The sequence below is a fragment of the Fusarium flagelliforme genome (assembly GCF_020744385.1).
Source record: "Fusarium flagelliforme strain FIESC 12 MPI-CAGE-AA-0113 chromosome Unknown B0J16scaffold_3, whole genome shotgun sequence".
Taxonomy (NCBI): Eukaryota; Fungi; Ascomycota; class Sordariomycetes; order Hypocreales; family Nectriaceae; genus Fusarium; species Fusarium flagelliforme.
This window is the reverse complement of record NW_025763505.1, coordinates 2,765,961-2,791,818: the sequence shown is the minus strand read 5'-3', so window position 1 is coordinate 2,791,818 and position 25,858 is coordinate 2,765,961. Positions and strand designations below refer to the sequence as shown.

General features: G+C 48.6%; 10 protein-coding genes across 10 annotated transcripts; 7 read left to right on the top strand and 3 right to left on the bottom strand.

Moving 5' to 3' along the window:
* Nucleotides 1-79: 79 nt before the first annotated feature.
* On the bottom strand, nucleotides 80-622 carry B0J16DRAFT_103286 (uncharacterized protein). The gene has a single exon (XM_046121305.1). The coding sequence runs from the start codon at nucleotides 525-527 to the stop codon at nucleotides 246-248; it is 282 nt and encodes a 93-aa protein (XP_045984787.1). The 5' UTR covers nucleotides 528-622; the 3' UTR covers nucleotides 80-245.
* A 2,858-nt stretch (nucleotides 623-3,480) lies between these two features.
* B0J16DRAFT_318519 (galactosyl transferase GMA12/MNN10 family-domain-containing protein) lies at nucleotides 3,481-4,944 on the top strand (the record flags this gene model as incomplete). Its single annotated transcript, XM_046125457.1, has 3 exons — nucleotides 3,481-3,886; nucleotides 3,940-4,222; nucleotides 4,275-4,944. 3 exons carry the CDS (start codon nucleotides 3,481-3,483, stop codon nucleotides 4,942-4,944), a joined length of 1,359 nt encoding a protein of 452 aa, XP_045984786.1.
* Nucleotides 4,945-7,872: 2,928 nt separating this feature from the next.
* B0J16DRAFT_266035 (concanavalin A-like lectin/glucanase domain-containing protein) lies at nucleotides 7,873-8,832 on the top strand (the record flags this gene model as incomplete). Its single annotated transcript, XM_046123412.1, has 1 exon — nucleotides 7,873-8,832. A coding segment is annotated over one exon (960 nt), but the record flags the coding sequence as incomplete, so codon positions are not given.
* Nucleotides 8,833-9,900: 1,068 nt separating this feature from the next.
* B0J16DRAFT_338250 (uncharacterized protein) lies at nucleotides 9,901-10,920 on the top strand. Its single transcript, XM_046127431.1, has 3 exons — nucleotides 9,901-10,354; nucleotides 10,407-10,538; nucleotides 10,588-10,920. Exons 1-3 carry the CDS (start codon nucleotides 10,304-10,306, stop codon nucleotides 10,873-10,875), a joined length of 471 nt encoding a protein of 156 aa, XP_045984784.1. The 5' UTR covers nucleotides 9,901-10,303; the 3' UTR covers nucleotides 10,876-10,920.
* Nucleotides 10,921-11,323: 403 nt separating this feature from the next.
* Nucleotides 11,324-11,711, top strand: B0J16DRAFT_382742 (uncharacterized protein; the record flags this gene model as incomplete). The annotated part of the gene is made up of 2 exons (XM_046131266.1): nucleotides 11,324-11,590; nucleotides 11,697-11,711. 2 exons carry the CDS (start codon nucleotides 11,324-11,326, stop codon nucleotides 11,709-11,711), a joined length of 282 nt encoding a protein of 93 aa, XP_045984783.1.
* A 121-nt stretch (nucleotides 11,712-11,832) lies between these two features.
* On the bottom strand, nucleotides 11,833-14,102 carry B0J16DRAFT_103229 (major facilitator superfamily domain-containing protein). The gene has a single exon (XM_046121304.1). The coding sequence runs from the start codon at nucleotides 13,895-13,897 to the stop codon at nucleotides 11,954-11,956; it is 1,944 nt and encodes a 647-aa protein (XP_045984782.1). The 5' UTR covers nucleotides 13,898-14,102; the 3' UTR covers nucleotides 11,833-11,953.
* Nucleotides 14,103-17,665: 3,563 nt separating this feature from the next.
* On the top strand, nucleotides 17,666-18,449 carry B0J16DRAFT_103188 (uncharacterized protein). The gene has a single exon (XM_046121303.1). It carries the CDS (start codon nucleotides 17,751-17,753, stop codon nucleotides 18,228-18,230), a length of 480 nt encoding a protein of 159 aa, XP_045984781.1. The 5' UTR covers nucleotides 17,666-17,750; the 3' UTR covers nucleotides 18,231-18,449.
* A 1,575-nt stretch (nucleotides 18,450-20,024) lies between these two features.
* B0J16DRAFT_396950 (uncharacterized protein) lies at nucleotides 20,025-21,187 on the top strand (the record flags this gene model as incomplete). Its single annotated transcript, XM_046132294.1, has 3 exons — nucleotides 20,025-20,304; nucleotides 20,376-21,034; nucleotides 21,161-21,187. 3 exons carry the CDS (start codon nucleotides 20,025-20,027, stop codon nucleotides 21,185-21,187), a joined length of 966 nt encoding a protein of 321 aa, XP_045984780.1.
* Nucleotides 21,188-22,132: 945 nt separating this feature from the next.
* B0J16DRAFT_338236 (ribosomal protein S13) lies at nucleotides 22,133-23,221 on the top strand. Its single transcript, XM_046127430.1, has 3 exons — nucleotides 22,133-22,278; nucleotides 22,434-22,564; nucleotides 22,618-23,221. Exons 1-3 carry the CDS (start codon nucleotides 22,240-22,242, stop codon nucleotides 22,916-22,918), a joined length of 471 nt encoding a protein of 156 aa, XP_045984779.1. The 5' UTR covers nucleotides 22,133-22,239; the 3' UTR covers nucleotides 22,919-23,221.
* B0J16DRAFT_338234 (SBDS protein C-terminal domain-containing protein) lies at nucleotides 23,222-24,275 on the bottom strand. Its single transcript, XM_046127429.1, has one exon. The coding sequence runs from the start codon at nucleotides 24,167-24,169 to the stop codon at nucleotides 23,243-23,245; it is 927 nt and encodes a 308-aa protein (XP_045984778.1). The 5' UTR covers nucleotides 24,170-24,275; the 3' UTR covers nucleotides 23,222-23,242.
* Between the last annotated feature and the right edge of the window lie 1,583 nt (nucleotides 24,276-25,858).

Genomic DNA, 25,858 nt, shown 5'->3' with positions numbered 1-25,858 from the left:
TTTGTCAAATAAGTGTTCCAAATGGTGTTTTCTGCGAACTTGTTGATTTATTGGCTCAGGCCTTGGTCACGACAAACGACGAAGTCAATCATCTGTTTATTGTTTAGCATCCATAGACATTGATTCGCCTCTTTATACGACCACGGATACCATCACAGTTCTTCGCTGGTTCGCCGCATCGAGCAGGCCCTTGGGATGGTCTGGCCGTATCGAGGCCAGAGGCCATAAAGGCGACCCGGGAATTTTTATTGCAGTTCAGGTTGGTAGCTAATCATCCGGTTTCTCGGCACTCGGATGAGTTTCGCGAGAGGCCGCCGGATCTTAGTACGTGTATTCAAAGAAAGTGTTTTCCTTCGGTTTAAACACGACTTCGATGCCAGCCAAAGATATAATGCTGGTTTGAGGGTTGGAGATTGGAAGAAACCAAGCGGTACATTAGTGGCTTCAGTCACGTGCAGCCGTTCCTTCCTGGTTCTACACGGCGAAATCTCTATCACAAATGCGAGTAAGAGATTCACAGAAAACATGTTAAAGGTTGGGATCGATTCGTCATTAAGTAAGCTCTAAGAAAATAGCGAAAATGCCTGCTCATGGTGTGATATGTTTAGCTTTTATATCATCCATCATAAACCACCAAGTCGTTGCAGCATAACCTATAGGAGCATCTCCAATACGCCCCATTGTAAGTTACGAACCATACAAATTAGATATATGTTTGATATCAGCAGATCATGGAAATTCTGTTAACGTAGGGACTCTATACAGATAACCTAGAAAGTAGTCAACTTGGACAGCTGCGAGATTGTTAGAGTCAATGAAGATGAGGCCAAAACACCAAGGTACCTATGGAGACCGACTCGTCCACAACGTGCTATGAGGTGTGTATACCAGTAGCTCATTCGTATGGAACCAAACACGGGCACTCGTTCTGTCGAGGTGTGCACACGAATAAGAAGTATTTACTGAAACCTATAATGACTGAGTTTTGATATTTGATCAGCTACCTACCTACCTAGTCTAGGAAGCCCTTCTTGTCTTGATCGATATTCTATAAGCAGGTACCTACTAGATAAGGCCATTCTGCTCTTGGCTCCGGTGACAGGCTGCACCCCTGAATCCAAAACCTAAAATTCAACGGCCACTGAAAGCCCTGCTAATTTGCATGAGCAATGTGGGGTTGGATCAAGTCCTGCAGAAATGTTTGATACAAGCCCGAGCATCAGTTTTTTGCTTTTTTCCCGAAGACTCCATGATTATCCGTATTAATACGAGAAATATGCAGTCATACTATGTAGAGCCTCAAGCGCAAATGACCAAGACATCTTTGCCCTACGAGACAAGTCCTGAGGTACGGCTCATGTCCTTCCCCGTGTTGCAGGTTGATTGTCTCGGTATATTTTTAGTGAAAGGACTGTGACGTAATTTCACGTTTTTTCTTCGTCACTTTACAAAGTGCTAATGATGGGGAAAGATAGGGGTCCAAGCATTCAATTTAGGCAAGTTGAGTACTAAGTTGAGGCTAAAGGCCACCAAATTTATCATTGAGTGTTTCGACTAGAGCCAATGCATCCATTACATATTCATTGATCAAGGTGTCGAAAAATACTGTACATGTCTTCTCACAAGAGGTGACTCAAGATGCATGCAACAGACTAAGAGGCTGACTGCAGCTTGTCATCTTTTTGAGACAAGCAAACAGGGACTTTTTGTGCCTGTGCCTGTACCTGCATGGATCTTCGTTGCACAGAGATGAGATTGGATGTCATAAATGGAAAAGGAAAAGCATCCCCTGAAATTCTCGCAGAATGCCTTCAAACCCAGTATAGTATAGTAGCATCTTTGCTGGGATCCCCTAATTCTCTTCAAGAAATGGAGAGCAATTGGCCATGGAGTTCCCCTGAGAGCACATGGCCTCTGCTTCGGTCTTGGCTGCCGTTCGTTAGGTCGGTCGACTGATTGCACCCTTTTAGTTCCTGTTCTTCAACTTCAACTTCTCCACGGATTTGAAGCGAGCGATGCAATACGAGAACCTCGTCGAACACGGATAAGCAAACAGGCTCGGCTAATTCGTTAGTGTACCTTCTGCCATTGCTACCGCATCTCACCTCAGATTATCGAGTTCCCGATCGAACTGCTGTCCGCTGTTGCTCCCGTCGTCGCATCGCATCGCATCGCATCGCATATCGTACTGCATCACTGCACTAGGTACACAAACATCACACTCGTTTTATTTTGCCTGCCAGCGCCGCAACTCTTTTTTTTCGCAACCGGCTTGGCCGTTGAATCCCAAATTACACCGAATTTCCAACGGCGCTCCATCTACGCTACCTACCAGACCGGGATAGCTTCGATACGACAGGGCCAGAAGCTAGCCTCCAATTCTACACTGCGCTAGGTCAGGTATCTTCTGCTGCGGATTCCACCATCCACCCACCCACTCCAACAAATACGGGCAGGTTGTCCCTACCTAACCTATTTCTATCACTTCTGCATTGCATTGTTGCACTTTGTCGACTGGTCGCCCAAGCCTCATCTGTTCCATTATACGTTACCTCGACCAATCCTCGTATACGGTGTTTCCCTCGACTCGCAGTCTCACCCATCACCATCTCCGACTATCTCGTACCAGACCGCCCACGATATTCCCACTCTGCGCCACATTTCGAACTCACAGTTACTGCCGTCGCTTGTCGATTATCGGGACAATCCTTGAAGACATCTTCTTACCGTTACTCTGTTCTCCCTTGCCAAGGTGGAAAAGTCGGGATTGTGTGGCGCCCTGTACGAAGCGGACCAAGAAAAAAAAAGATACACCACTGCGAGAAGGGTTCCTCCGTAAGCCAAACTTCGTGGTTGCGGTCCTTTACGAGCTTCTTCCCCTCCACCATCCCCAGCCCACACAAGCGGCCCCGTTTCTAGAAGTCGCCGATTGCGACGTTGCTCAAGCTGGCTTCACCACGCTCAGGATTCGGCTCTTCGAGCTCATTTAGCGATCGTCCAACCCGTGCACATCATTCACGACAACGCTCTTCTGTCAGCCACATCGTGATCAACCCGGGCTTGCTCTCGGGTGATTCTCAAAGGCCACAGCAGCCTCACAACGGACCTTTATCACCCATTCCAGGTATGTACTGTACTGTATGGTGACGTTCGCGGTTGTCTAGTCGATGTCTCACTTCTCATACCTCGAGGCTTCTTAGCGCCTTTCCCGACATGTTCTCGATTGTTGTTCTCCCCGCTGTCTCTTCTTATATCTTTTGTATCTCCCCTTCCGTGTTCAGCTATGGTAGGACCTCAACTTTGAGCTCTGCTTAGCCATTCTGGCATCCTCTCTGGACACCATTACACCACCAATTTGTTCTTTCTTTTCTTTTGTAAATACATTCCGCTCGACTAGACTTTCATGGACAACCACATACTATCGCACAATTCGCGGGCTAATCACTGAGCCCGCCTCCTTCAGGTACCCCAGGACCTTCCATGCCCATTTCGAGAAGCCCTTCACCTGTCCCTGGTGGTGGCTGGTCTAGCCCGGGCTTGAGCCTTGACAGTGGAAAGTCGACTCCTACAGCTGTAAGCGGTGGACCTGTGGTATGGGAATCGGCCAAAATGCGACCTCATAACTCGAGCACGTTTTCCTCGTTCTCGACCCAGAACAAGGGTTTCTTCAGCAGACATATGCGACGACTATCGAGCAGCCTCCCTCAATTTCAAGGACAGCGCGACAACTGGAAAGAGAAGGGCGGACGAGGACCACGATGGATTCGAAAAGTGCCGCTTGCCGGCAGGATACGATCGATATACGGACGAATGGGAAGGAGACTCAAGATGATCTTGCTCTTCATCCTGATAGCCATTCTCTGCTACACTGTTTTCTACACAACTCGTAAGTTGCGCATACTAGTCCAGCATGTTCGAATTTCAGTACTGATTTTGTAGCTCTCGCCTACTACTGGCGAAGATCGTTTGGCGGCGGTAACAAGATTGTCATTATCTTGGGCGCAAACGTAGGAGGAGGAGTCATGGAGTGGAAGGGCGCCAGAGAATGGGCCATCGAGCGAGACAGCGTGCGAAACAAGCGGAAATACGTCAATCGATGGGGTTATGACTTGGAGATTGTCGACATGAGCACTAAGAAGAAGTACGCGCACGAATGGCGAGAGAGCTGGGAGAAGGTCGACTTCATCCGATCGACTCTGAGGAAATATCCCAAGGCTGAATGGTAAGCTGAATCTGACAAGAGGAGTAGAAGGCAACACTAACGGTAGTATCAGGGTATGGTGGTTGGATCTGAATACCTTCGTCATGGAACCCTCGGTATCGCTCCAAGACCACATCTTCAATCAGCTCGAGCAAGTGACTGAGCGCGACATCAACTACTTCAACCCTCGCAACATCTCGCATCCGTTCACCGAACCCTACCTCGATGAGACGTCGCTGAGCCCTGTCGGGGACGGAAAGGCCAACTCGATCAATATGCTTATGACGCAGGACTGCGCTGGCTTTAACCTAGGATCGTTCTTCATGCGACGTAGTGAATGGACTGATCGACTCCTCGACGTGTGGTGGGACCCGGTCACATACGAGCAGAAGCACATGCAGTGGGAGCACAAGGAACAAGATGCGCTGGACCAGTTGTACCAAACACAGCCATGGGTGCGCAAGCATGTCGGTTTTCTCCATCAGCGGAAGATTAACAGTTTCCCACCTGGAGCTTGCAATCCCGATGGCGGTCCCAAGAACCCGCACATCCATTATGATGAGAACCAGCGCGACTTTATGGTCAACATGGCGGGCTGCGAATGGGGCCGTGACTGCTGGGGCGAGATGTACTACTACCGAGAGTTCAGTTACTGGCTCAACCGTAACCCATGGGAGCGCTTCAAGGAAGACCTTATTGCAGTCATCTGGTTCAAACTCACTGGTCAGAAGGTCAAGTTGTGAAGAGCACTTGAATAAGCTTCTGTTATGAACAATGTAACAATGCAATGCAACGAACGACGCAACTATTCGGATATAGACGCATCAACTTTTCGACATGATATACGGAGAAAATGGACACAAGGGCAATCAACAGCACGATCGACAGCGTTGATGCTTGCCCCGGAGTTCTGTACATGATTTACTTTTTATTCGACTGCATATACCCACTTAGACGAAGCATATTAGAAGGAGTAAAGGAGCATCCCCGAGGAGATGAAGGGGAGGGTTCCTGACTGACATTGCATGGGGCGGTTTAGACTTTGGGAACATGGGCTGTTTCCCAAATCTTACTTTTTTTTTATATATGAAAAGGATGAGATAAGATGAGATGAGAGGATGTTTAGATATGAAAGGGATGCGAAGGAGGATGTACGGTTTCAAGTGTACAGCCATCAGGGATCTATAGGCCAGCATCACTTTCTAGCGGTCCGAAAGAAATGTTATACAATGAATCAAGACCTGATATTGAAAGTGTGATTGGAAGAAAAGGGTTCGTGTTTGTTGTAATCCTTGGAAACTCTGTGGTTATGAAGGATGATCCTGAAGGATAAAGCTAAGCTCATGCAATGGCTGCAACGAGGCCATCGTCAGGGTGCCATTAGAAATTGGCCATGTTGCGGGCACAGATAACGCCATGTGAAAAGTTTATTATATGACCGAAGATCATGCTCTTCAAGACTTTAGAGCCAGGGTCAATGTCGATCCTTGGCTATATTGAATGAGACACGGCTCTGAGACTCGGCTCGGAGACGATTATGGGGTCTGGCTTAAAAATCCGGGATCACGGCACGGAGCAATATGCCGGGACATTCGAGAAACATGGGTATTGCAGTTAGGAGCTAGCCGATCAAACCGTTGACTTTGTTTCTTAGTTTTCCCAAAGAGAGAAGATTGAGATACAAGTTTGGTCAGAAACGCAGATCATGTCGAGCCAGGAAGTCGGAAAAAGGAGAAGTGCGAAAGCTGGTAGATGTCTTTCAGGACAAAGAGAAAGGAGGTGGCAGAAAGGTTTTGGGTTTACCTTGCCGAAAGAAGGTTGGGAGAAAGGTTTAGAAGGATCTAACGTTAGTCTGGCTTCCATTACTGAGACTACGTTTCAGAATCGGTCATTGTACTTTTTCGTCGTCTTCTGGTTTAAAGTGTGGCGCTTATAGGGATAACGCGCGTCGAAGCGAAAGACTCCAGTCTAGGCTAGAAATGTCTTGGTTGAGGAATGTCACAGCCCAGTTTAGAGGTTGGGTCGTTATGCTAAGAAGATGCTTTGTTGGATATCTTTGTTCTAAAGCTGGGCTGGGCATCGTGTAGAGACAAGGGTGGTGGGAGATATTCATAGATACTGGCAGGGAGATAGAAACAAGTTGTTGGAGCGCGCGGCTATAGAAACACTGACTACCTTGCTTGGGGTAATTGAGAATCCACAGATCTAGACTGCTGTTGATGCATATTTCTCTGGTTCGTTACTGCTTGCGGTTGATTCAACAGAGAGCAATAGCATTTACTTCCTAGAAACAGTTCATATGTTTTGTTCTCGTCTGTTTCAATCGCTTCAGGTCAAATCCATCATCCAGAAGCCGATTCATATAACATCGGGGATCCACATACCATCAGGGATCCATATACTCTCTGGCTTCCCCTCTAATCTACTCCACTTCCAGCCAGCCCAGCCGTGCTCGAGTCGGGTCTCTCCACTATAAGATAGCGTGCTTTTTAGTGGAAGCCAACCCCTGAACTCGTTTCAGCCAATCATAAACTTCTAAATGCATGTCTCCCTACCTGAACCGGCCAGTGCCAGGCACGCCAAGCCACAGCCGGTTACGCTAAGCTTTTCCTCGCATTGAGTGATTGGCTAAGAAGTCAGAACGAGCACATGTCAGTCTCGTCTCGTCCTTTGTTGCTTGAGTAGACTGACAGGCTACGCATCAGAGCTTCTGGATCAAGAGTGCTTGTACAAGTATCATTGGCTCATACAGTTACATGACCAGCCCAGCTACTGTTTCGGATACTCTAGAATATACCCTAGCATGATCTACTGATCTCGGTTCTGGTTCTGGATAGTAGAGCCAAGACCAGACCCAAGAGAAACAAAGACAGAATGACATGCTACCAGTGATTTTCTGTTTCTCAAAGGAGCTTGGCGTCGATTATTGCATTGCATTCTCAGTGTAGTGCCTTGCCTTGCCTTGCCTTGCCTTGCATTACAAAGGAGGGAGCAGAGACATAGATATAGATAGCTCCCGCATTCCATGTTCCCTTGAGACTTGGACGTCAACCACACTCACTCTTTTTTCCCCCTCTTGGTGTCTTTCTTTTATTCCCTTTTTGCCTCTTCCGTCTTTCAGTGTCTGGTTACTCTGCTTGGCTGGGCCTTGAGAAATAAATCAATCCATCATCCTGTCTCTCTTTCATTCTATTGCTCGGCTGCATTCGTTGCCGATTTACCGTTTCAATCCTTTCGGTAGCTGGCTGGCCACTCTCATTACGAGTTATTCACTCTCTATTGTCTCTTTCTCACTACGAGTTGCAATTATATTCGCTTGGCTCCCTCCTTGGCAGTGCCAGAGCTATTGTTTCGTTGCGCGTCAGGCACTTCAATAGCCTCCTCCTCCAGCCCTCCGCTTCAGGCTGGGGATTTCTTGGTATAGACAATAGCTTGTGTTTCTATTGTTATAAATCTGTTGCAGACTGCGCTGTTTAAATCACCACTCAAATCAACGAATGCACGCCACATCACCAACTCTATCTAAACCACAACTTCTTTTATAAAATTCAATTCTTTTCCAAAGCGTGTCTTCTTCTTGTCTTTACTCTCGCAAAAGACACTAGAAGTGCACATAACGTTTGTTGGTCTCGACACTCAACACCAACACGCCTCGTCCCCACTACTTGGCGATGCATACTTCAATCCTCACACTAGGCCTTGTGGCCTTCCTCCAAGGCGCTGCGGCTTCAAAGAACAGCTCCAACTCCGGATACTCTTGCACTCACACCTACGACTCGAGCAACTTCTTCGAGGCATTCGAGTTCTTCAACGCCGATGATCCCACCCACGGGTTCGTCGAGTACGTCGACGCCGACACAGCAAACAGCGAGGGCCTGGCAGGTTTTGTCGAGGGACAAGTTTACATGGGAGTAGACTATAAGACAAAGAACCCCTCCAAGGGACGCAAGTCAGTTCGTGTTACTTCCCACGACACCTTCACCCACGGTCTCTTCATCGCCGATATTGCCCACATGCCTGGCAGTATCCCTGGTATTTGGCCTGCTTATTGGATGTTCGGCTCGCCCTGGCCCACGCTTGGCGAGATTGACATCATTGAGGGCGTCAACACTCAAACGGAGAACAAGATCACTCTTCACACCGGCCCTGGGTGCAGGATCACCAACGAAGGCTCCGATCAGAGCACCACCCTTGTGAACGACAACTGTAACGCTGGTGGAGCCAACGAAGGCTGCGGACAAACAACAAACGATAACCAGAACTACGGCGACGGTTTCAACGACATCGGTGGTGGTGTCTACGCCATGGAGTGGACATCGGACCACATCTCCGTCTGGTTCTTCAAGCGGGGCCGCATTCCGCAAGACATTCAGTCAGATAACCCCGATCCTGCCTCATGGGGGCCTCCTTCTGCCAAGTTTAACGGAGGCCAAGGCTGCAACATCGACGATCACTTCAAGGAAAACAACATCGTTTTCACCAATACCTTCTGCGGCGACTGGGCTGGCTCTCCTGATGTTTGGGGCAAGAACCCCGAGACAGCATCTCTAGGAGAGTGCAACGACTATGTTGCCTCCAACCCTGCTGACTTCAAGAACGCCTACTGGCTCATAAACAGTATCAAGGTTTATAGCCAGGGAGAATCAAACAATGGCGGAAACAATGGCGGAAACAACGGCGAGGGTAACAGTGGTGAAGGCAATTCAGGCAACGGAAACTCTGGCAATGGAAACTCTGGTAACGGCAACTCTGGAAACAACAACTCCGGCGACGGTAACAGCGGCAATGGCAACACTGGCAACAACAACAGTGGAAACAACAACTCCGGTGATAACAACTCTGGCAACGGCAACAGCGGTAATGGCCAGAGCGGCAACGGTGATGGATACAACCCTGATAACAATGGCAACGGCCAGACATACTCTCCTCCTCAGAGCCCACCAAGCCAAGAGGGCAGCAATGTCTGGTACGTTCCTACCGGCAACCAGAAGGACCGGAAGAACGGCGATGGCTCCAGCCAGCAAGCTCAAAGCTACGACAATGGTCAATGGCACGGCCCAGGAGCTTACAGCAAGCCTAAGGTCCATGGCCATGGTGGTAGCCACAGAGGCAGCACAAGCTGGGACGGCAAGGGTTGGAGAGTCGGTTCCAGGCGATCCATGGCCAAGCGATACCTCGCATGAGTGAATCGTCATGTCTTGCCTGTCATTTCATCTGATACCCACATCAAAAAAAAGAATGAAAAGAGAAAGGAGTTCGGGTCAAAGTGGAAGTCGAAGTTGAGGGCGGCGTGATTGGATCACCATTTGAACAGATATTCGAATCTCTGCTTGTTTGCATTTTCGGTTCTTAGATTTCCTATGTCAAACTTCTTAACCTTCTCAGTATATATATATATATATCTATAGGTAGTCGGTCATCAACCAATCATTTGTGTGGGTGGTTGATCTCCAGGATGAGCATGCATCAATACGAATCTTATGAGCATATCGAGTGTCTCATTTCTGTTTGGTGATTTCTGAATAAATGATGTATCCGTGACAAACACAATAGTATATTCTAGAGTACCTATCTAAGAAAGGACGTTGAGAATGCCCCTGTTGGTTAGTCAGCCTAATTGATGTTAGTGGTGTTGGGGATGAGCTACACCAAATGTGGTTCCTCATCTCATACTCCACCATCATTATACCCTGTCAATTGTTCATTATACAGATACCTTACGAGTAGTATTTTCAATATTTGAATGTACTAAGCATAGGAATAATTTTATTACAATTTTACTACGTCAATCATGATACAGAGTATCGTGTCATGTCTGTCCGAAACTACTGAAACTACTCGTCATCGTTATCCGTTATGCTAAGCCAACATACTCATGACAGCGGGTCCTAACTAACATGAACGACTGATTATTAAACCTTGACCATCTGCTCGGTCAATTTTATAATTCTTTCCGATATTCACGATCAATCAGACAGAATTCAAAGCTGCAAATCCTCAACACTTTTGAAATCATTGTTATTTAAAGTCTTGGATACTCCGAACTCGGTCAAGCCAACTCGTCACTACAAACAATCTTCACCAACCACATAAATCCCCATCATGGAGTCTTTCCTCGGTCTCGACCTATCAAGGAACTATTCCTTCTTCACCGTATGTTACTTTCTATCCCCTCACTCATCAACTTCTGCTAATACTCTTATAGGTCCCAGCTGCTTTCTTTATCATCGCCTTCCCCCACGCCTACACCATCACGGCCGCCAAGGGAACATACGACAACGCCAACCCCCGCTCCCACAAGAACATCATTGAGAAGAGCGATAACTTTACCAAATCTGTAAGAGCAGTCCCTTCTTTCATGTCTTTCACCACTGACATTCCTCCAGGACAAGCAATTCTTCCTTCGAGCAAAGGCAGCTACAGAAAACGGCTTCGAGACACTCGGTCTCTACGCAGCCAGCATCGTAGCTGCGAACTTCGCAGGCGTATCAACACCTGCAGTCAACCTTCTGAGCCTCGGCTACGTAGCAAGTCGCATCGCCTACAACATCGCCTACTTGTGGCTGCAGGCCGATCGTCGCCTGGCGCCGGTGCGCAGCCTGGTGTGGACGGTGAGCATCGGACTCATCGTCACCTTGTGGGTTAAGGCTGGAAACAAGATGCTATCAGCTTAGTCTCTATAAGCCATGTGAGAGAATTCAATGGATATGAGAAATACAATTTTTGCTCAGAGCCAATGGCTTACGAGCTTTAACACCCCATACCTGGTCTTCGGCGACTTTACCCGTCATGTACAACTCTTTGCCTCAGATATAAAAGCCCGAGTTCATCTGCCGACTTCATACTCGGTGATTCGCTTAGCTTGTTTGTAACGTATTTGTTCTGTTCTTCTGGTTTGATGGTGCGAGCCAAAGAAAACCCAGCCATGGAGTCATGTGGAAAGTATGCCATCATCTCCCAACGCAAACACATTACTGTCCCATGGTCCAGGTGTCAAGGACTCTTCTCGAATGTAGTACTTGTTCTACTATAATCTCTATATAAGACCCTCAGCTTCCTCTTCTACTTCTACTTCTAATAAACTCATATTCTTTTCAATCACTCTGAAACAACACATCCATCATGTTTCCCATCGATTACTTGATCGTCCTCTTTGCCTCCACTACCCTGGCCCTTCCTGGCAAGCCAGCAGTCTTCGTCGACAATGTTCCCACCATCACAACCGCTCCCACTCCTGACCAGGCACTCAACTGCGATTACAGCTACTGCGACGAGAACCATATTTCGTGGTGCTTCCACTTTATTCCCTTCACTACTATCGACCCAACACTGGGTCCCATGCCCGGCGAGACAAGGGCTTCTGTCGGAGTCTGTGGTCTCAAGACGGCGGTGCCAGTGCCAACATATTGATAATCATGGGCGGGTCTTGACATCGAGTTGCGTCGGTCGTTCTTTTAGGGGGCATATTCATGGATATTTCAAACGTGTATTCCAGATGAAAGCAAAGTAATGAGCGAACTTGAGATATCTCTGTCTAAACCAAAACATAAAACTGTGAATCTAAATGATCAAATGACAACCCAACATAATACCTGGGCGCCTAACATCCTTGCCCAAATCTCCTAAGAGAAGGACCAAATCCAAACTATACGCTCCTAGGCTCTGGGTAAAGAGCCAAAATGCTTCCATGATTTCATGATATTCCTAACCCTGCGCCTATCCATGCATTGTTCGTTGTGTTTGCAAGTACCCTTAGTACATCTCGGCTCCTCCAAAACTCTTGTGTCGTGTCAGAGTTGCTCGAGCCTGTGTTGCCCGGGGAAGCTGATCCCGAGTAGACTTGCGTCTGTTCAATGGTCGGCGACCTGCAGACTCGTCTGCTCCACCCTGTCCTTCTTCGGCCTCAATCATAACATCAGCTGGCATGGCGGCATCATCCTTGATCTTGGCTACGAAGAAGGATGCAACCACAACACAAATACCGCCGAGGGCGAACACGATAGAGATACTATGGTCGCCTGGTGTACCTCGCGGCTTCTGCCAGAGCTTGAAGATGACACTAGAGCCCACAGTAGCGATAATCTGCGGTGCAGCAATGGCCATGTTGTGGATGCCGAGAATCACTCCAGCCTGGTCAATTTCTTCCTCCTCTTCGTCATCCCCGATTCCACCGTTGTTTGCTCTGGCAGCCGCTTGCCGAATCTTCTGGGCACGGATCAGGGCATCCCTCCGGCTAATCTCAGCGCTGATGATGGCCCAAGGAGCCCACAGTGTCATGGCCCAGGTAATACCAACAAGGCCAACCAGCACGGTGGCCGCCTTGACGGTGCGTACAAACAGTGTGGCAAACATGCATCCAGCAAAGAGGAGAAGGGAGAGGAACCAGGCGCGCTTGAGGGTGAGGCCAGGGATGGCCAGCTTGTCCATCCATGAGGGCTTCTCGTCATCTTCATCGTAAAAGCCTGAAGCTGGCGTCTCTCCCGGAACGTTTGTGACAGGCTGGCTATCGTACGTGGGAGCAATGAAGAAGGGGAGGAAAACATTCGTAAGCAAGCTCACGATAGAGTTGATGAGAAGTGCGAATGTACCAATTCGAGTCGCTTGCTCATATAGCTTGTTGAGCTGCTCCGGTGGCATGTGGGGGTTTGCTTCAAGGTATGGCTCCACATAGATCTCCCCAATGTACGAGGATGTGTAAAACAACAGAGGGAAGAAGCCAACCCAGGCGCAGAACTGGACCTCGCACACCCTCTTGATCTGAGGTGGCAGACGCTTGATCGACTTGAAAATTGTGAGGAAGAATGAGAACACGCCGTGCTGCTCTTTCTTGGCAGGCCCGTCAAGTCGAGGGTCTCGTTCCTTGATAATGGCAGTGCTCACAAATACAGTCAAGGCAAGGGCAACACAAGCGATAGCACAGAGGATTTGGAACTGCGTCTTTCCGAGGAATCCGAGGTGACGGGTCAAGTCAACATATCCGGCAACGTATCCAACGATGTTACCAAATCCAGTAATTCGACTAGCCATGGCGTTGGCGGACTCTTGCTGGTGAGCTGGGGCGCAGTCGACAATGAACGCACGGATGGAGGCCTGGACGGTGTTGATGGCAAAGTCGAGAACATAGACACCAATAACTGCAACCACAATGGTTGTGGTCTTGACGCCTTGTGACTCGGGATCGAAACCAAGGATCTTGGAAGCACCCGCAACGATCTCTTTGGCCCATGCAAGGAACAGCAGGGAAAGGATGGTTGCAACAGAGCCTCCAATCATGAAAGGCTTTCTTTTTCCCATGGGTAGTCGACAATTGTCACTCAACATACCCACATATGGCTGAACAAGAGTGCCGGTAAGGGGGCCAGCAATCCAGACCAGAGCCATAAGAGACTTGCTGAGCCCGAGAGATAAAAGATATGGTGAACCGTTTGAGAGCTCAACGGACCATGCGATCTGAAGACCACCAATACTGATGGTCAACAGGAGCAGATACCATATGCTCTTGGTTGTCTGCGAATCATCCGACTCCCCATGAGCAGCAGTATTAGTATTGGCGTCGTGCCTCAGGAGGGGCGATTGTTCGTCGGTTCCCTGTGCGGCGACACGGGCATAAGACTGATTGCCGGGGGTTCTTCGTGGGTTAGAGGCGGACGAAGCAGGTCGTCCCTCACCTCCAGAGCGTTCCGGTGGGACGCCCATCGTGAATATAGCCGAGGCTGATGAACTGCAATAGTAACGAATTTGCTCTTTTCGAGTTAATTCAGGGATTCGATGCTTTTAAGAGGCTGTTGTTAAGATGCCGTAGCCAGCCAGAGACCGGATGCGGGGGCGCAAAGGGCGAACTCAGATGACTGCAAAGAGTCGTCGGCAGTTGCTGTCCGGGACAGGGAGGGACGAAGACGGTGACTGTCAACGTCCAGTATCTCCGAATGAGTTTATCACAGACAGAGATTTTGTAGAGATCTAGACCATGCCGAGCGCAGGATAGACCAAGGATGAGACAGGCAAGACAAGTCGTCCCAAAAAGCAAATAACAAGGGGAAGAACGGCGGAATTAATGTTGTGGTCTAATGAGATAGGTAGGTATTGTTACCGTGCGTCGTGTTGAGATGGATCAACAAATGTCCGCTGATGTTTTGAAACTGTATTCTATCATGTGGTCAAATCAAAACTCACGCGACCGCTGCTGGCGTACTCGTGCAGGCGTGGCAGGTGAAGAGAGGCTGGCGCAGGCCGGTAAGAAATGTGAAAGAGATGCGTCACTGGGTCTCCGCCTCCAATAGATGGTGATGTAAATCATCCGTGATCGAGGCCCCCGTTCCTGATCCTGAGTCGCTCCGGGGCAGATTTTACGCTATGTCATTGGCCACTGCGCCTGTCTTCTGCCGCTGGCCCACTGAAGGGCCTCTAAAAACTCCATTGCTACTGCATCCTTGGACTGCTTTTACTGTGGAACTTACCCTGGATGTAGATTTCACTGCATGAAAATCTGACGGTGATTCAAGTCAACATGCAGTAATAACTACTCTATCGAGGAGCATTTCTCCCGTATCTGAGACAGAATTCAATTGCACGTGGTGGAAGATACTATCAATCTCGAGGCGGTCAGCTAAAAATCTGCTTTGGCAACTCAGCCTAATTGCCAGAGGCACGCAAACAAGCATCGCCAAATCTGCGCTTGCATCGATGTATGACGTTCTGTAGGGAGTAAAGGCCCGGAAAACCCACGATGGTTGCACGCTAGCCTTCGATATTAAGTGGTGCTCTTTCCAAGAGCCTCAACAGACGTTATCAGTGTTGAGCCATTTGTTATCATATCTTATCTTGACTTGCCTCGGACTGTCCCGTCTTGAAAGTCGAGAGTATCACGGTGATACATTGAACCGAAGTCCCAGACAAACCCCACATTAAACTGGAGATTATCGATGCCTCAGGTAGCAGGCAAAAGCCAACATGCCAGAGCTAACCGAGCGCTGAGAACATCCCAGTCTCCGAGGAAAACCACCATGATGCAACCAGATCTTTCCCTCTGGGCTGCTCACGATATCTTCCCCCATGTCATTTACGTATGTCAAGAAGTAGGATTCACCTCGCCACAGCGGAGTTCCTCCGAGAGACACAGAAGCGAGGAGCGGGCCCAGAATGCATTCGGTGAGGTATCCAGCCTAGCCAGCGAATAGTATACTGTCTAGGCTGTTCGCCTGTCAGCCTGAAGTGAACGGCTGTCAACGGGTTGGCTTTGACAAGGTTGATACGTTATCGTCCCCACCATGCCAAGGAAAAGGACGCCTTTCTCTGTTATCATCGCCAACTCCGGCATGTAGCCTGAGAATTGCATCTAGAAGACAAGAAAAAGACAAGAAGCAGAATTTTCTTCAGAGGCAACTATAACCGCCTCAATCAGTTTCTGCTAGCTAACCAACAACAGAAGGTGCCATGCCGTACATCTTCGATTCGATAAGCTCAGTCAAACAAGCAATTATCCGCTGCTAACGGAGCGCCAAGCCCACCGCCGAGAATAAGTGGCGAATGATGCTGTGCTGCCGCAACGGGAACCAACGGGAACGGCGATACGCAATCGGGGCACTCACGCCTTGGAGGGAAGACCGCAACAAACACCGGTCCGGTGTCTGCCGACACTGACGACCGCCATCTCCGTAATGGTTGCAAAAACGGAGCAAAAAAGCAAGACGCTCACTAGTTTGTTTACTCGAAATTCAAAAGTTAGTTGAACGGATCAAAGAACGGCAGTTCAGGACTCGAGACACCATCAACGTCTCCAACGGTCTGGTTTTGGTCGCGCGACTGTCTACCAAAAGAAGGATGAGGCTGGCTGGTTGGATGACTTTGCTCACAAGCCAACAACCGAGCAAGGGCCGATTGGTACGTACGTACATAGTAATGTCAGAATGCGCACCACAAATGCTCGCAACCACAACACCGAAGAACCGAGACCGAGCAGCTCGCAAAATGGGATCTCCAAGCAGGGATCAGTTACGTTACCGTACCCATGTTGCCAGACTTGGCAAAACTGTGCTAGGTTTAGCCGACCTGCAGAGGACCGTAGGGAGAAAGGCTAGAAAGGATACTGTACAGTATCTCGGTGCCTGGAAGTGATTGAATGTCACTATCGAAGTCTGTTGAAAGTGGCCAAATCAAAAACTTGAATAATGCAGCACCTCCCGACGAAGCTAGACGGACTCAGCTCGGCGTTACCTTCCAGTAATGACGCTACTTATCAGACAGTCTCGGCCTGTTCACGACCCCGTCCAAACCCCAAGGACCCCAAGGTTCTAGTGGGAAAAGAGGGGATCCTGTGGAAGACTCGGTTGTGGGGACCTCCACGGCTCGAATTTGTCGCCGACCCCGTGTTTTGAGATGCAAGTTGGAGTCTAATGGTGTCGAAAACGACCAATGTTACACCACGGACGAGGCATGTTGCCGGGTTTCATTATCCATAACTCCAAAGCAGTTGGGAAGAAGGTTTCTGAGGCGTCGCGACGTTATGCGACAGATATCAACGGCTGATACACGAGGCGCTTCACGACTCAACTCCTGGACGCCAATGTTTCCTCTGATTTCCATATCCACAGCTCTTCACTACCGACCGGGCACGCTCGGCTATGTATGATGGAAATGAACAAGGCTCTCATTGGACCCAGCCAGCCAGTTAGTGGTAACATGCACGAAATTCCTGGTGCCTACAGTCACAGTCTCTCTGCCAGGTGGACACCCTGTCAGAACAATCATAGCAATGATCACCGGCTAAAATCAGAACAAACTTCTAGTGTCGCCAGCGACCTACCCCTTTGAGTGAGAGTTTACCAATGGTGGCGTGCGCGTCTGTGTCTCCTGCAGACTGTTGGGTTTTGTTTCTAAAAACTGGCATTCCCGATCCTCCCATCCACCACATGTCAGCGCGAAAGGGTTGCAGAGCTGCACAAGTACTGTTTGTACCTCTCAACTCCCCGGTTCGATATTGCAGGGTTTCTCCATACAGTTGTTATGGGCCTCGCTGACCTCATTGAGGGTCGACCCCCGTATAAGCCGCCGAAGCCTCCGCTATTCTCCGCACCCCAGTCTACCATGAGCAAATCACAACCCGCTGTTCTGATTGTGCTCCCCAAAGCCAGGGGTTAGCGGACCCATCGACCATTCAGAAGCCACTCACAGTTGCTCATGTATCTCTTGTACACGGGATAAGGGACCTCGAGGCAGTTCCACCTCCACAGCCAAGTCCAGTTTCCAAGGCGCCACCGGAGAACGCATGGATGGATGCCCCCATGTTGTTCAAACCGACCAAAGACTTTGAGGGGTTTTCCTATCTCGAGGGATTGTGTTTAAATGTCCCGGCTCCTGCACTTATCTGTTCGGGTCCATAAAGATAGATGATCGCCCACTATTCCTGTTTACTCCCAACCTTGATGATCTCGTCAATTCTAAGCTCACTGCCTTGAATCATCACCAACTCAACGCCTAATTCATCAATTCATCGAGCTTACTCTAATAAAACAACACTCAACACTTACACTCTCTCACAACAACTTTCACAATGGCTATCCGAGAGCACTTCCGCCGCGCTCTGCGCTCCGACGCTTCTGCATCAAACATTGTCGACGCCAACACATCTGGGAAAATCACAGTCACCATGACCAAATCCAGCCAGAACAGCGACAAGTCTGATTCATCATCAAAATCATCTCTCGTCAACAAGCTATCACGTACTTGGACGTGGGGGTCCAAGGATAAGGACGCCACCAAGGACCGCAAGACCAAGAACAAGAAGGGAAAGAAGATCACCCACCCCAGCGAGAAGCCCATGACGGCCCAAAATCTCCAACACCAGGAGATGCTTTCTCAGTTCAGCTTCACATTCGGTGCCTCTTCTCCCGAGCAGATCGAAGAGGACGGCTTCCTGGGCATCAGCCCTTGCTGCACACGAGCTCCCAGCGTCGTCAACTTCTCTCTGGAAGGTGACAGCGAAAGCGACGATCAGACTTCGTCATCTTCATCCTCCATCAAATCATCATAGTCAATTTCCTGAATTGGCAAAGTCGATGATAATGGATGGGCGGGAATCATGCGGGCACGCCGATAGTCTAGGGGCGAAAGCTGGAAGAGTTCTAGAACGCCAGCTGCAACTCCTACCACCAAAAGTTCAACGACACTCAGACGCAACTACAACACACCAAGTCATTTTCCTTGGTAGAAATGCATCGCCCAATGCAACGAGTCCATCCATCTAATCACATCTTCTGGACCCGTCCTCTGTCAGCATCTTTTTCACCGATTGGGCGACCCATCTATCTTGAGATCAGCACGTGTTCCAACCAAAACTGGAAGATCAGCGGCTGATCTGAACAACACCACAATTCCGCCTCACCTCACATGGTTCCCCATAATTCTTTCCAAATGGGAACAACACAAAATAGACAACCAAAACAAAAGCAGTGCGCATTGGCTGTCTTTCTATCGTCGAGGCAAGGCCTCTGACGACGGTGTCTCGGGCACCGTAGAAAAACCGCATGAAGTTATTTGAAACGCCACGATATGTGGTATGATTAGCATATTGGATTTAGCGATTTCCATATGGAGTTTTTGCATCTCATCATGGTCATGCAACGGGCAGATAGACCAAAATTGGGCGTTTTGAATTTGATATAGACAATAAAAGTCTTTACTTGTTTTACAATCAAGCCTTGCTTCGTCGATGTGACATCAACTTATGCCATCTGGTAGTTTCTTTTCTAATGTTGGAAGACATAGATATTGTTCGTCTATGCAAGTATTTCCTTGTTTAAGGTGCTTAGACAATGGTTGTTCAGATTGTACCGTTGATACCTAACCGGCCTAGCTGGGCGACAGAAGAATTGTCCTCTAAGGCTTAGGGTGCCAAAATGAAGCAGCCTAAGTGCTAGTCTAAGCATGCATAAAATGCCTAGACTATTTCGTCTCTTATGCTCTCGGTGATAAATTCTTCTGGCACCCTAACTCCGGCTCAACGACGACTGTTTGGACGTCGAACAACGCCAAAGTGACGCCGACCTGGAGAGGGAATACAGAGTACCTATGTTAGTAGTCTGAAGCAGTATAGGTTGAACAGATGAAGCATAATATTTCTGTTTGCGCATGTGATTCTGAACATTATCTGTAACTACCTACTCTAAGACCAAAGTCAGTCTGCTCCAAACAGACATAGTTATACATCCCGAATAATGCCCAGAAAAGATTTTATGAAATATAGAAATATCAACTTTTTATCCGTCTTCATGATGCCGCAGATGGTAAACATAGTCGTATGCTAAGCCGTCACTGTCAGTGCCACCCCTCTGTCACTGCCCGGCGGCCTGCAAAGAAAAAGTCACTGCGTGGCACTGAAATATCGGCAGCTCAGGCACTCCCCAATATGAATCGAACCGTACAATCTTAATTTCCTTTGCAAATTAATCATTAATCCCAAGGATCTGACGTGCCACAGCTTCAACGTTGCTACCTGCCACTCACCCGGGACACCTCTAACCCAACACTTCTTGTTACTTGCACGGGAAGGAGCGATTCCATGTTGCGCGGGCACCTGCTGTAAATATCACAGCAAGCCCGTGATTAACCCATTTCGTCCCGTCGTGGCCCATGCATTGATTCACTGCCTGATTCACAGCGGCTCCTTCACTTGAAGTCATTTCTTGGCCTTTGCTTAACACTTACTTCTTCTTCTCCTCTGACAACACCGCCCCCCTCGCAATTCATCTATCTCACCGTATTAACAACTCCGTCATATATATCGCCAGCGCAAGGCTTTCAGGCTGCTGCTGCTGCTGCTGCTACCATGTCGAGCAAGTCTTGGTACGCCCTCAAGTCCAAAGCTGTGCACACCCGATATGGCTTGACCAAGAACATCCAGGTCCTCCTTCAAGGCCTGGAAAGCTTTCACGCCGGCATCATTGATGCGAGAGAGCTGGGGAGCATGGTCCGACTAAGTCCCAAACGTCGGGAATCTGTCGCTGCAACTATAGCCAAATGTGCTCGTATGATCAACAAAGAGCCTCAAGAGTCCAAGACCTGCGTCGACATCATAGAGATGTGTACTGAAATCCTCGAGGTTGCTGGTAAGTGTGGACCGGCTCCCTATCAAACACTCTTCCGAGAAGGCCAAACCAATGAATAACTTTCGCCGTAGATCGTCCACCGCCTATCGAGGGCTTCCCTTTCATGAGACTACCTGCCGAGATACGCGAGCACATTGTCGATTTGATGGTCGATGCCGTCTATAAAGGAAAGGCAATCAAACCTGGCACACGAAAAGTGAGCTGCAATTGCCCAAAGATCGAACGCGAGTATGAGCCGTATCAGTCTCCCCAAATGAAGGCTTTACCATCCATTCTTGGTCCAGCACTCAACCACGAATTCTTCCGTATCTTCTTTCGTAAAAAGACTGTTCGTTTTCGCTGCTGCTGCGAGTTGCTGCATCATCTCGACCACAACCCCCTACTCGTACAGAACGTACGGGACATCAAAGTCCACTGGTGTGGACCAATGTCAGCAGATACCTTCAAGAAACTTGCTGAGTGCGACAAGCTCGAGGCCCTTACAATCAGCATTTCCAAATCCACACTCGCGCATCTCAGTCCACGATCCAACTTGATGAAGACCTTCTTCCCCCTCACCTACCGTCACGTCAGAGTAACAGACATTCTCGGGCTGGACGAGCTTTTGCAAATACGGGGTTTGAAAGAGGTTCGGGTTGTTCATGCTCAGAGCAAGAGCACCAACCTGACCGTGGAAATGGACAGAGCCAATCTGTCTGAGCTATTGGCCGATCAACTCAAGAAAGACAAGGTACGTCGCTGAGAGCCTAAGAGACGAAAGAATTCAGACTCTTTATGCCAGTCTAGACCGGCACATAGGCTACGTTGTTTTTGGCACCCTAGGCAGGAGATTCCTTGATTATGCTAACGCCAGTAGGGTTACGACCCCCTTGACGATTTCTAGCTGGCCGAGACAGCAGTCTCACGAGAAACGACACTGTTGGGCTTACAAGCCAGCTTGGCATGATGAACGGATATTGCTTTTAATGAAGGTCTGGAGGATATGGAATAGAAATACCGAAGGGTGTCCCCACGGACAACTGATTTGGCACGGCAGTCTGAAGGTGCCGACGAAGCACAGGTACATATTTTGTGGAAACGATCAGGATTATGTAGAGATGTAACAACAGATAAATTACGGAAGGCTCCATTTGGTGAAAACACTAAAGATTCCGTACTCAAAAAGCGTTGCTATGATTGGTCTTGTCTTATACCTGAACAAAAAGTAAAGGCATCCGGCTCAAGATCAGCCGTTGGACTTGGCTGACCGAGCAATGGAAAAAGACGATTGAGTTTTGTCGCGACATACAGCTTGTGACGAATAAAAACCTACCTTTGAGATACTCGAAGGCTTGTTGCCATTATGTTGAATCTAATTGAGAGTCAACGAGTTCCTCGACATGCCCCTATCTCATGGCATTGGGTGCTTGCTTGAAGTAAACAAGTCAAAGCCAGGTTTGGTTGAGCGGAAATTTTGAGAACAGAGTGAGCTGAGCAAGGGTGCACTGTGTTGTATGTGCGAGAAATGGACATCGAGACTGTGCTAGGGAAACTGAAACACAGTGCATTGGTTCACCTTGCTGCTCATTGTATCTTCCTTTCTGACACTGGTAATCTTGAGCAGTATAGTTTGAGTGTATAAACCTAAAGAGCATAATATCACAAACTTTGCTGCGTGGCTGCTATTTCTTGCGAGGCCAGTTCTCTGAATCGATCAGGAACCGTAACTGACCCAACGTGCACAGTGCTAGACGTCTAGTCACGTGTCGTCCCATCCTAGTTAGCGTCATCTTCGGATTAACCCACTCCCGCATAAGTTTTGCCTGTGTGCCCTAACCTTGGATCCACCCACAACCACCATTTCCATAAGCGAGACCTCCTCGTCTTTTTCTATCTAACTATCCCGATCATTGAACAACGATCGACTGAGCAACTGGATCGCCAAAGTTGCCCATCATGTCGCTCGTCTCGGGAGAGAAGTCGAACTTCCAGTTCGTAAGTCATCCCCTTCAGTATCGCAATATCGAAATCGAATTCATCGCCGACGCCGCTGCTCGAATCGCTCTCGCGCCACCCGCCCGGCGTCTGGTGCACCGAAATCGATCTGACGAGAAATATCATCCAAAATAACATGTGCTAACGACGAGCAGATTCTCCGTCTTCTCAACACCAATGTTGACGGAAAGCAGAAGGTTATGTACGCCTTGACCAAGATCAAGGGTGTCGGTCGCCGATACTCTAACTTGGTCTGCAAGAAGGCCGATGTCGATCTGAACAAGCGGTACGATTTTCTACTCCCGGGCAATATTTACAAGCATACTGACAGTATCACAGCGCCGGTGAGCTCACCTCCGAAGAGCTCGAGCGAATTGTCACCATCCTCCAAAACCCTACCCAGTACAAGATTCCCACGTGGTTCATCAACCGACAGCGCGATATCGTCGATGGCAAGGACTCCCACATCCTCGCCAACGGTGTCGACTCCAAGCTCCGTGAGGATCTCGAGCGCCTCAAGAAGATCCGCGCTCACCGTGGTCTCCGACACTACTGGGGTCTCCGTGTCCGTGGTCAGCACACCAAGACCACCGGTCGCCGTGGCAGGACCGTCGGTGTCTCCAAGAAGAAGGGTGGTTAAACTATTTATCGGTGTTGGTTATGGGTGGACAGGCGTGACGGCTGGTTTCTCCATCTTTCTGAGCATTCTGAGGGGTTTGCTTTCTGGCATATGCAGCCATGGCTGTACTCTAGATCAGAGTCACGAATCAAAAGCATTCAAGTAAAATGTTCATTACGGGAAAGGGGAGATGTCTTATGATAAAGCTATGTGAACCTTATAGCCGAACGAAGTCCACGAAAGGTGAAAAATGGCGTTTCGCCACGGCGATGGAAAAGATGTAATGATTCTGGGCAAGGGTATCATGATTTCTTTTTAACTACTACTCGAGTGTACGTTGCGTGATTAGTCCTCGTGTGTAACAGCCATATCTAAGACTTCCACCCGTCCTTGTCCCTTGGTCTCGTTGCCAATGAAATCAGATAGGGGCTTGAATGCTCCAGGCTCAACAAAGCCTACCACTTCCCACTCCGATCCAACGACGTCTTGGCTCTCTACCTGCTCAACGTAGCTAAGAATCTTGTCCTTGACTGTGCCGACAGCCTTTTGCTCGCCTTCCTCTTCCTTGCTCGCGCCCTTTGGCGCTTTAATGGCTTGTTTAAGAACGTTGGTAGTACAGGCGATACGGAGCCTCATACGGGCCCTCGCAACTGGGATAGGCTGATGGGCGATGAGAGCCTTCATCGCTTCAAGTGCTTGGCTCTTTGCGCTCTTGGTCGTGCTAACACCAGTCCAGTTGTGCTGAGGTCGAGGCTTGGCCTCCCCAGCCTCTCCAGTCGCAGGTGTTCCCGTAGCGCTTCCTGCGGCACTCTTGTCGGGTGTAGCGTTGTGAGCCTGGGAGCTGAGTATATCCAGAGCCTTCTCGATCATGCCGGATGTATAAACGCGCTTAGTCCTTGGGTCGACCAGTTTACTGGCGACTATACTGACGACCTCGTTATGCACACGCTCTGTCTGCGCCGCGCGCTCTTTCTCTCCAACTTGCATCTCGCCCTTCTTGAGAATCTCAAGAATGATGTCGTCTGTGGACTTGCCCTTGCCAAAAGCCTTGTCGAGATCCTCACGGGGCGCTGTCTGGCCCTTTGAGACATTAAGGAAGACGTTTGGGATCTGGAGAACATTGTCGAGGTCGGTCTCGATGCCGGATCGCCACTCAAGGACCTTGTTCTTGTAGCATGCGAGCTCGAAGCGCTTCTTTCCCTTCTTGAGTCGCACAAGGGAGACATTGGTAAGCTTGATCTGGTTGGAGGGTTGTTGAATTTGGCGAGACATGATGAACGGTATATGAGGTAAGCCGAACTAAAGGGATATTTCGAAATAAGGACGCTGCGTAAAAGTTGCTGAGGTGAAAGAGAAATGGATGCGGTAGATAAAGTACCTACTTGTTTAATTCTACCAGAACTTTTTTCCTGACCCCGCCATCAGCCAGGATTGGATTTCCCACTGCGTAATGCCCCGCAATGGGCGCCTTCGTCATATGGAACCACACAGCATGCTTTGAGTCACTTCGACTCATCAGTAACGATAATACGACTGACTACTCATACTGATATCAAACCAATGAGTCCTTTTGTCTTTTGTATCATTTGCGGATAGATCTGTTTCTTAGGCTGTCGTTGCTTCTAGCACTAACAGTAAAATCACCTACAATATTCGTGCTTACATGAGTAGTACATATGTGACTTATTGCATGTGCTCTGTGCAGTATGTCTATGCATCTTAGCATTTTCTTTATAGTTTTCGAGATAGTCTCTTTAGTACTACCTGAGCCATTCATGTATTGATGATGAGGTCTGCTATGAGCCTCTATGCGACTAAAGAATTGGGCGTCTCTATTATTTCATAGTCTCTCCAACCTCCCACTCGGTCTTTTTCCTCGATTTGTCTGGTCATACACAACAGAAAGTCATATTCAATAACTATATACTTAATAAACACCATCAATTTCTACGCAGTCGTTGTCTCAGAGACGAGTGTTTGCTAAGAGTCATGTACTCCCGCATATGAGGCAGCCTTTGAACAGCCCTGGACATGTCATAGGAAATCCCCTGATTTGCTCAAGGATTGATCATGGGTAACTGAGTGTCTATAATAGTACTGAGAGACTAGTAATGTAACATGAGGAGCTTACTAACAGGTAATGTGTTAGAAACAAAGGGAACATTGTCTTGATAGCACAAAATGAAAATATATGTCAAGGCATGAGACCACATGGAAGCTCGGAGGTAGAGGAACGAAATATCAAGATAGGTACTACCTAGTGCCTGAAAATCATGCTGCCTCAGGGTAAGGTAGATAGATACCGCAGGTACAGCACAGTGCTCTAAGGTTCCATCAATCCCTGGCATCGGTAACTTACTCAACCGTGCAACGAATCCCTGGTGCAGTATAATAACTGCTGAGTCTTACCGCCTCACTTGTGTTTCACCGTTTCTTATGCCAGGGCTGTTATTGTCTGATCGTCCGTGTTTGTGTTTGTTTGGTCAGGAACAAGGCCATGGGATCAGCTGCTAACAGTGCATTGCTAAAATCAGCCAGTCCAGCCAACATTCCACAGCCATCATTTGAGCAGATGTACTGTAAAAACCATATCGAATTGGATTGTTGGGTGTAGTAAGCTTGAACGAGACAAGCTTGAGCCCAGACCAAGGAAGCAATTGCAAACGGCGGGAGATCGTACAGCAATTGGTTTCTGACTGTGTTTTAGTGCGTGCATTATCAGACGCGTACAGTAACAAAAGACCCTGTATCGTCTACGTCACTACTCTGTGGACGATTACCGGATTGTATCCCGGCTGCTACTTTCAGGCATGATAACAGCACTTTTGAGGACGAAAGCATGGCCAAAGGAGAACTGGTTGAGGGCGGAAACTGTTCTCCTGAATCAATGAAGCACAGGCATTATCACGAGGCAGCCCGGCAGCCTCAAAATCGCGGACAACAACAACTCGTGAACGCCTC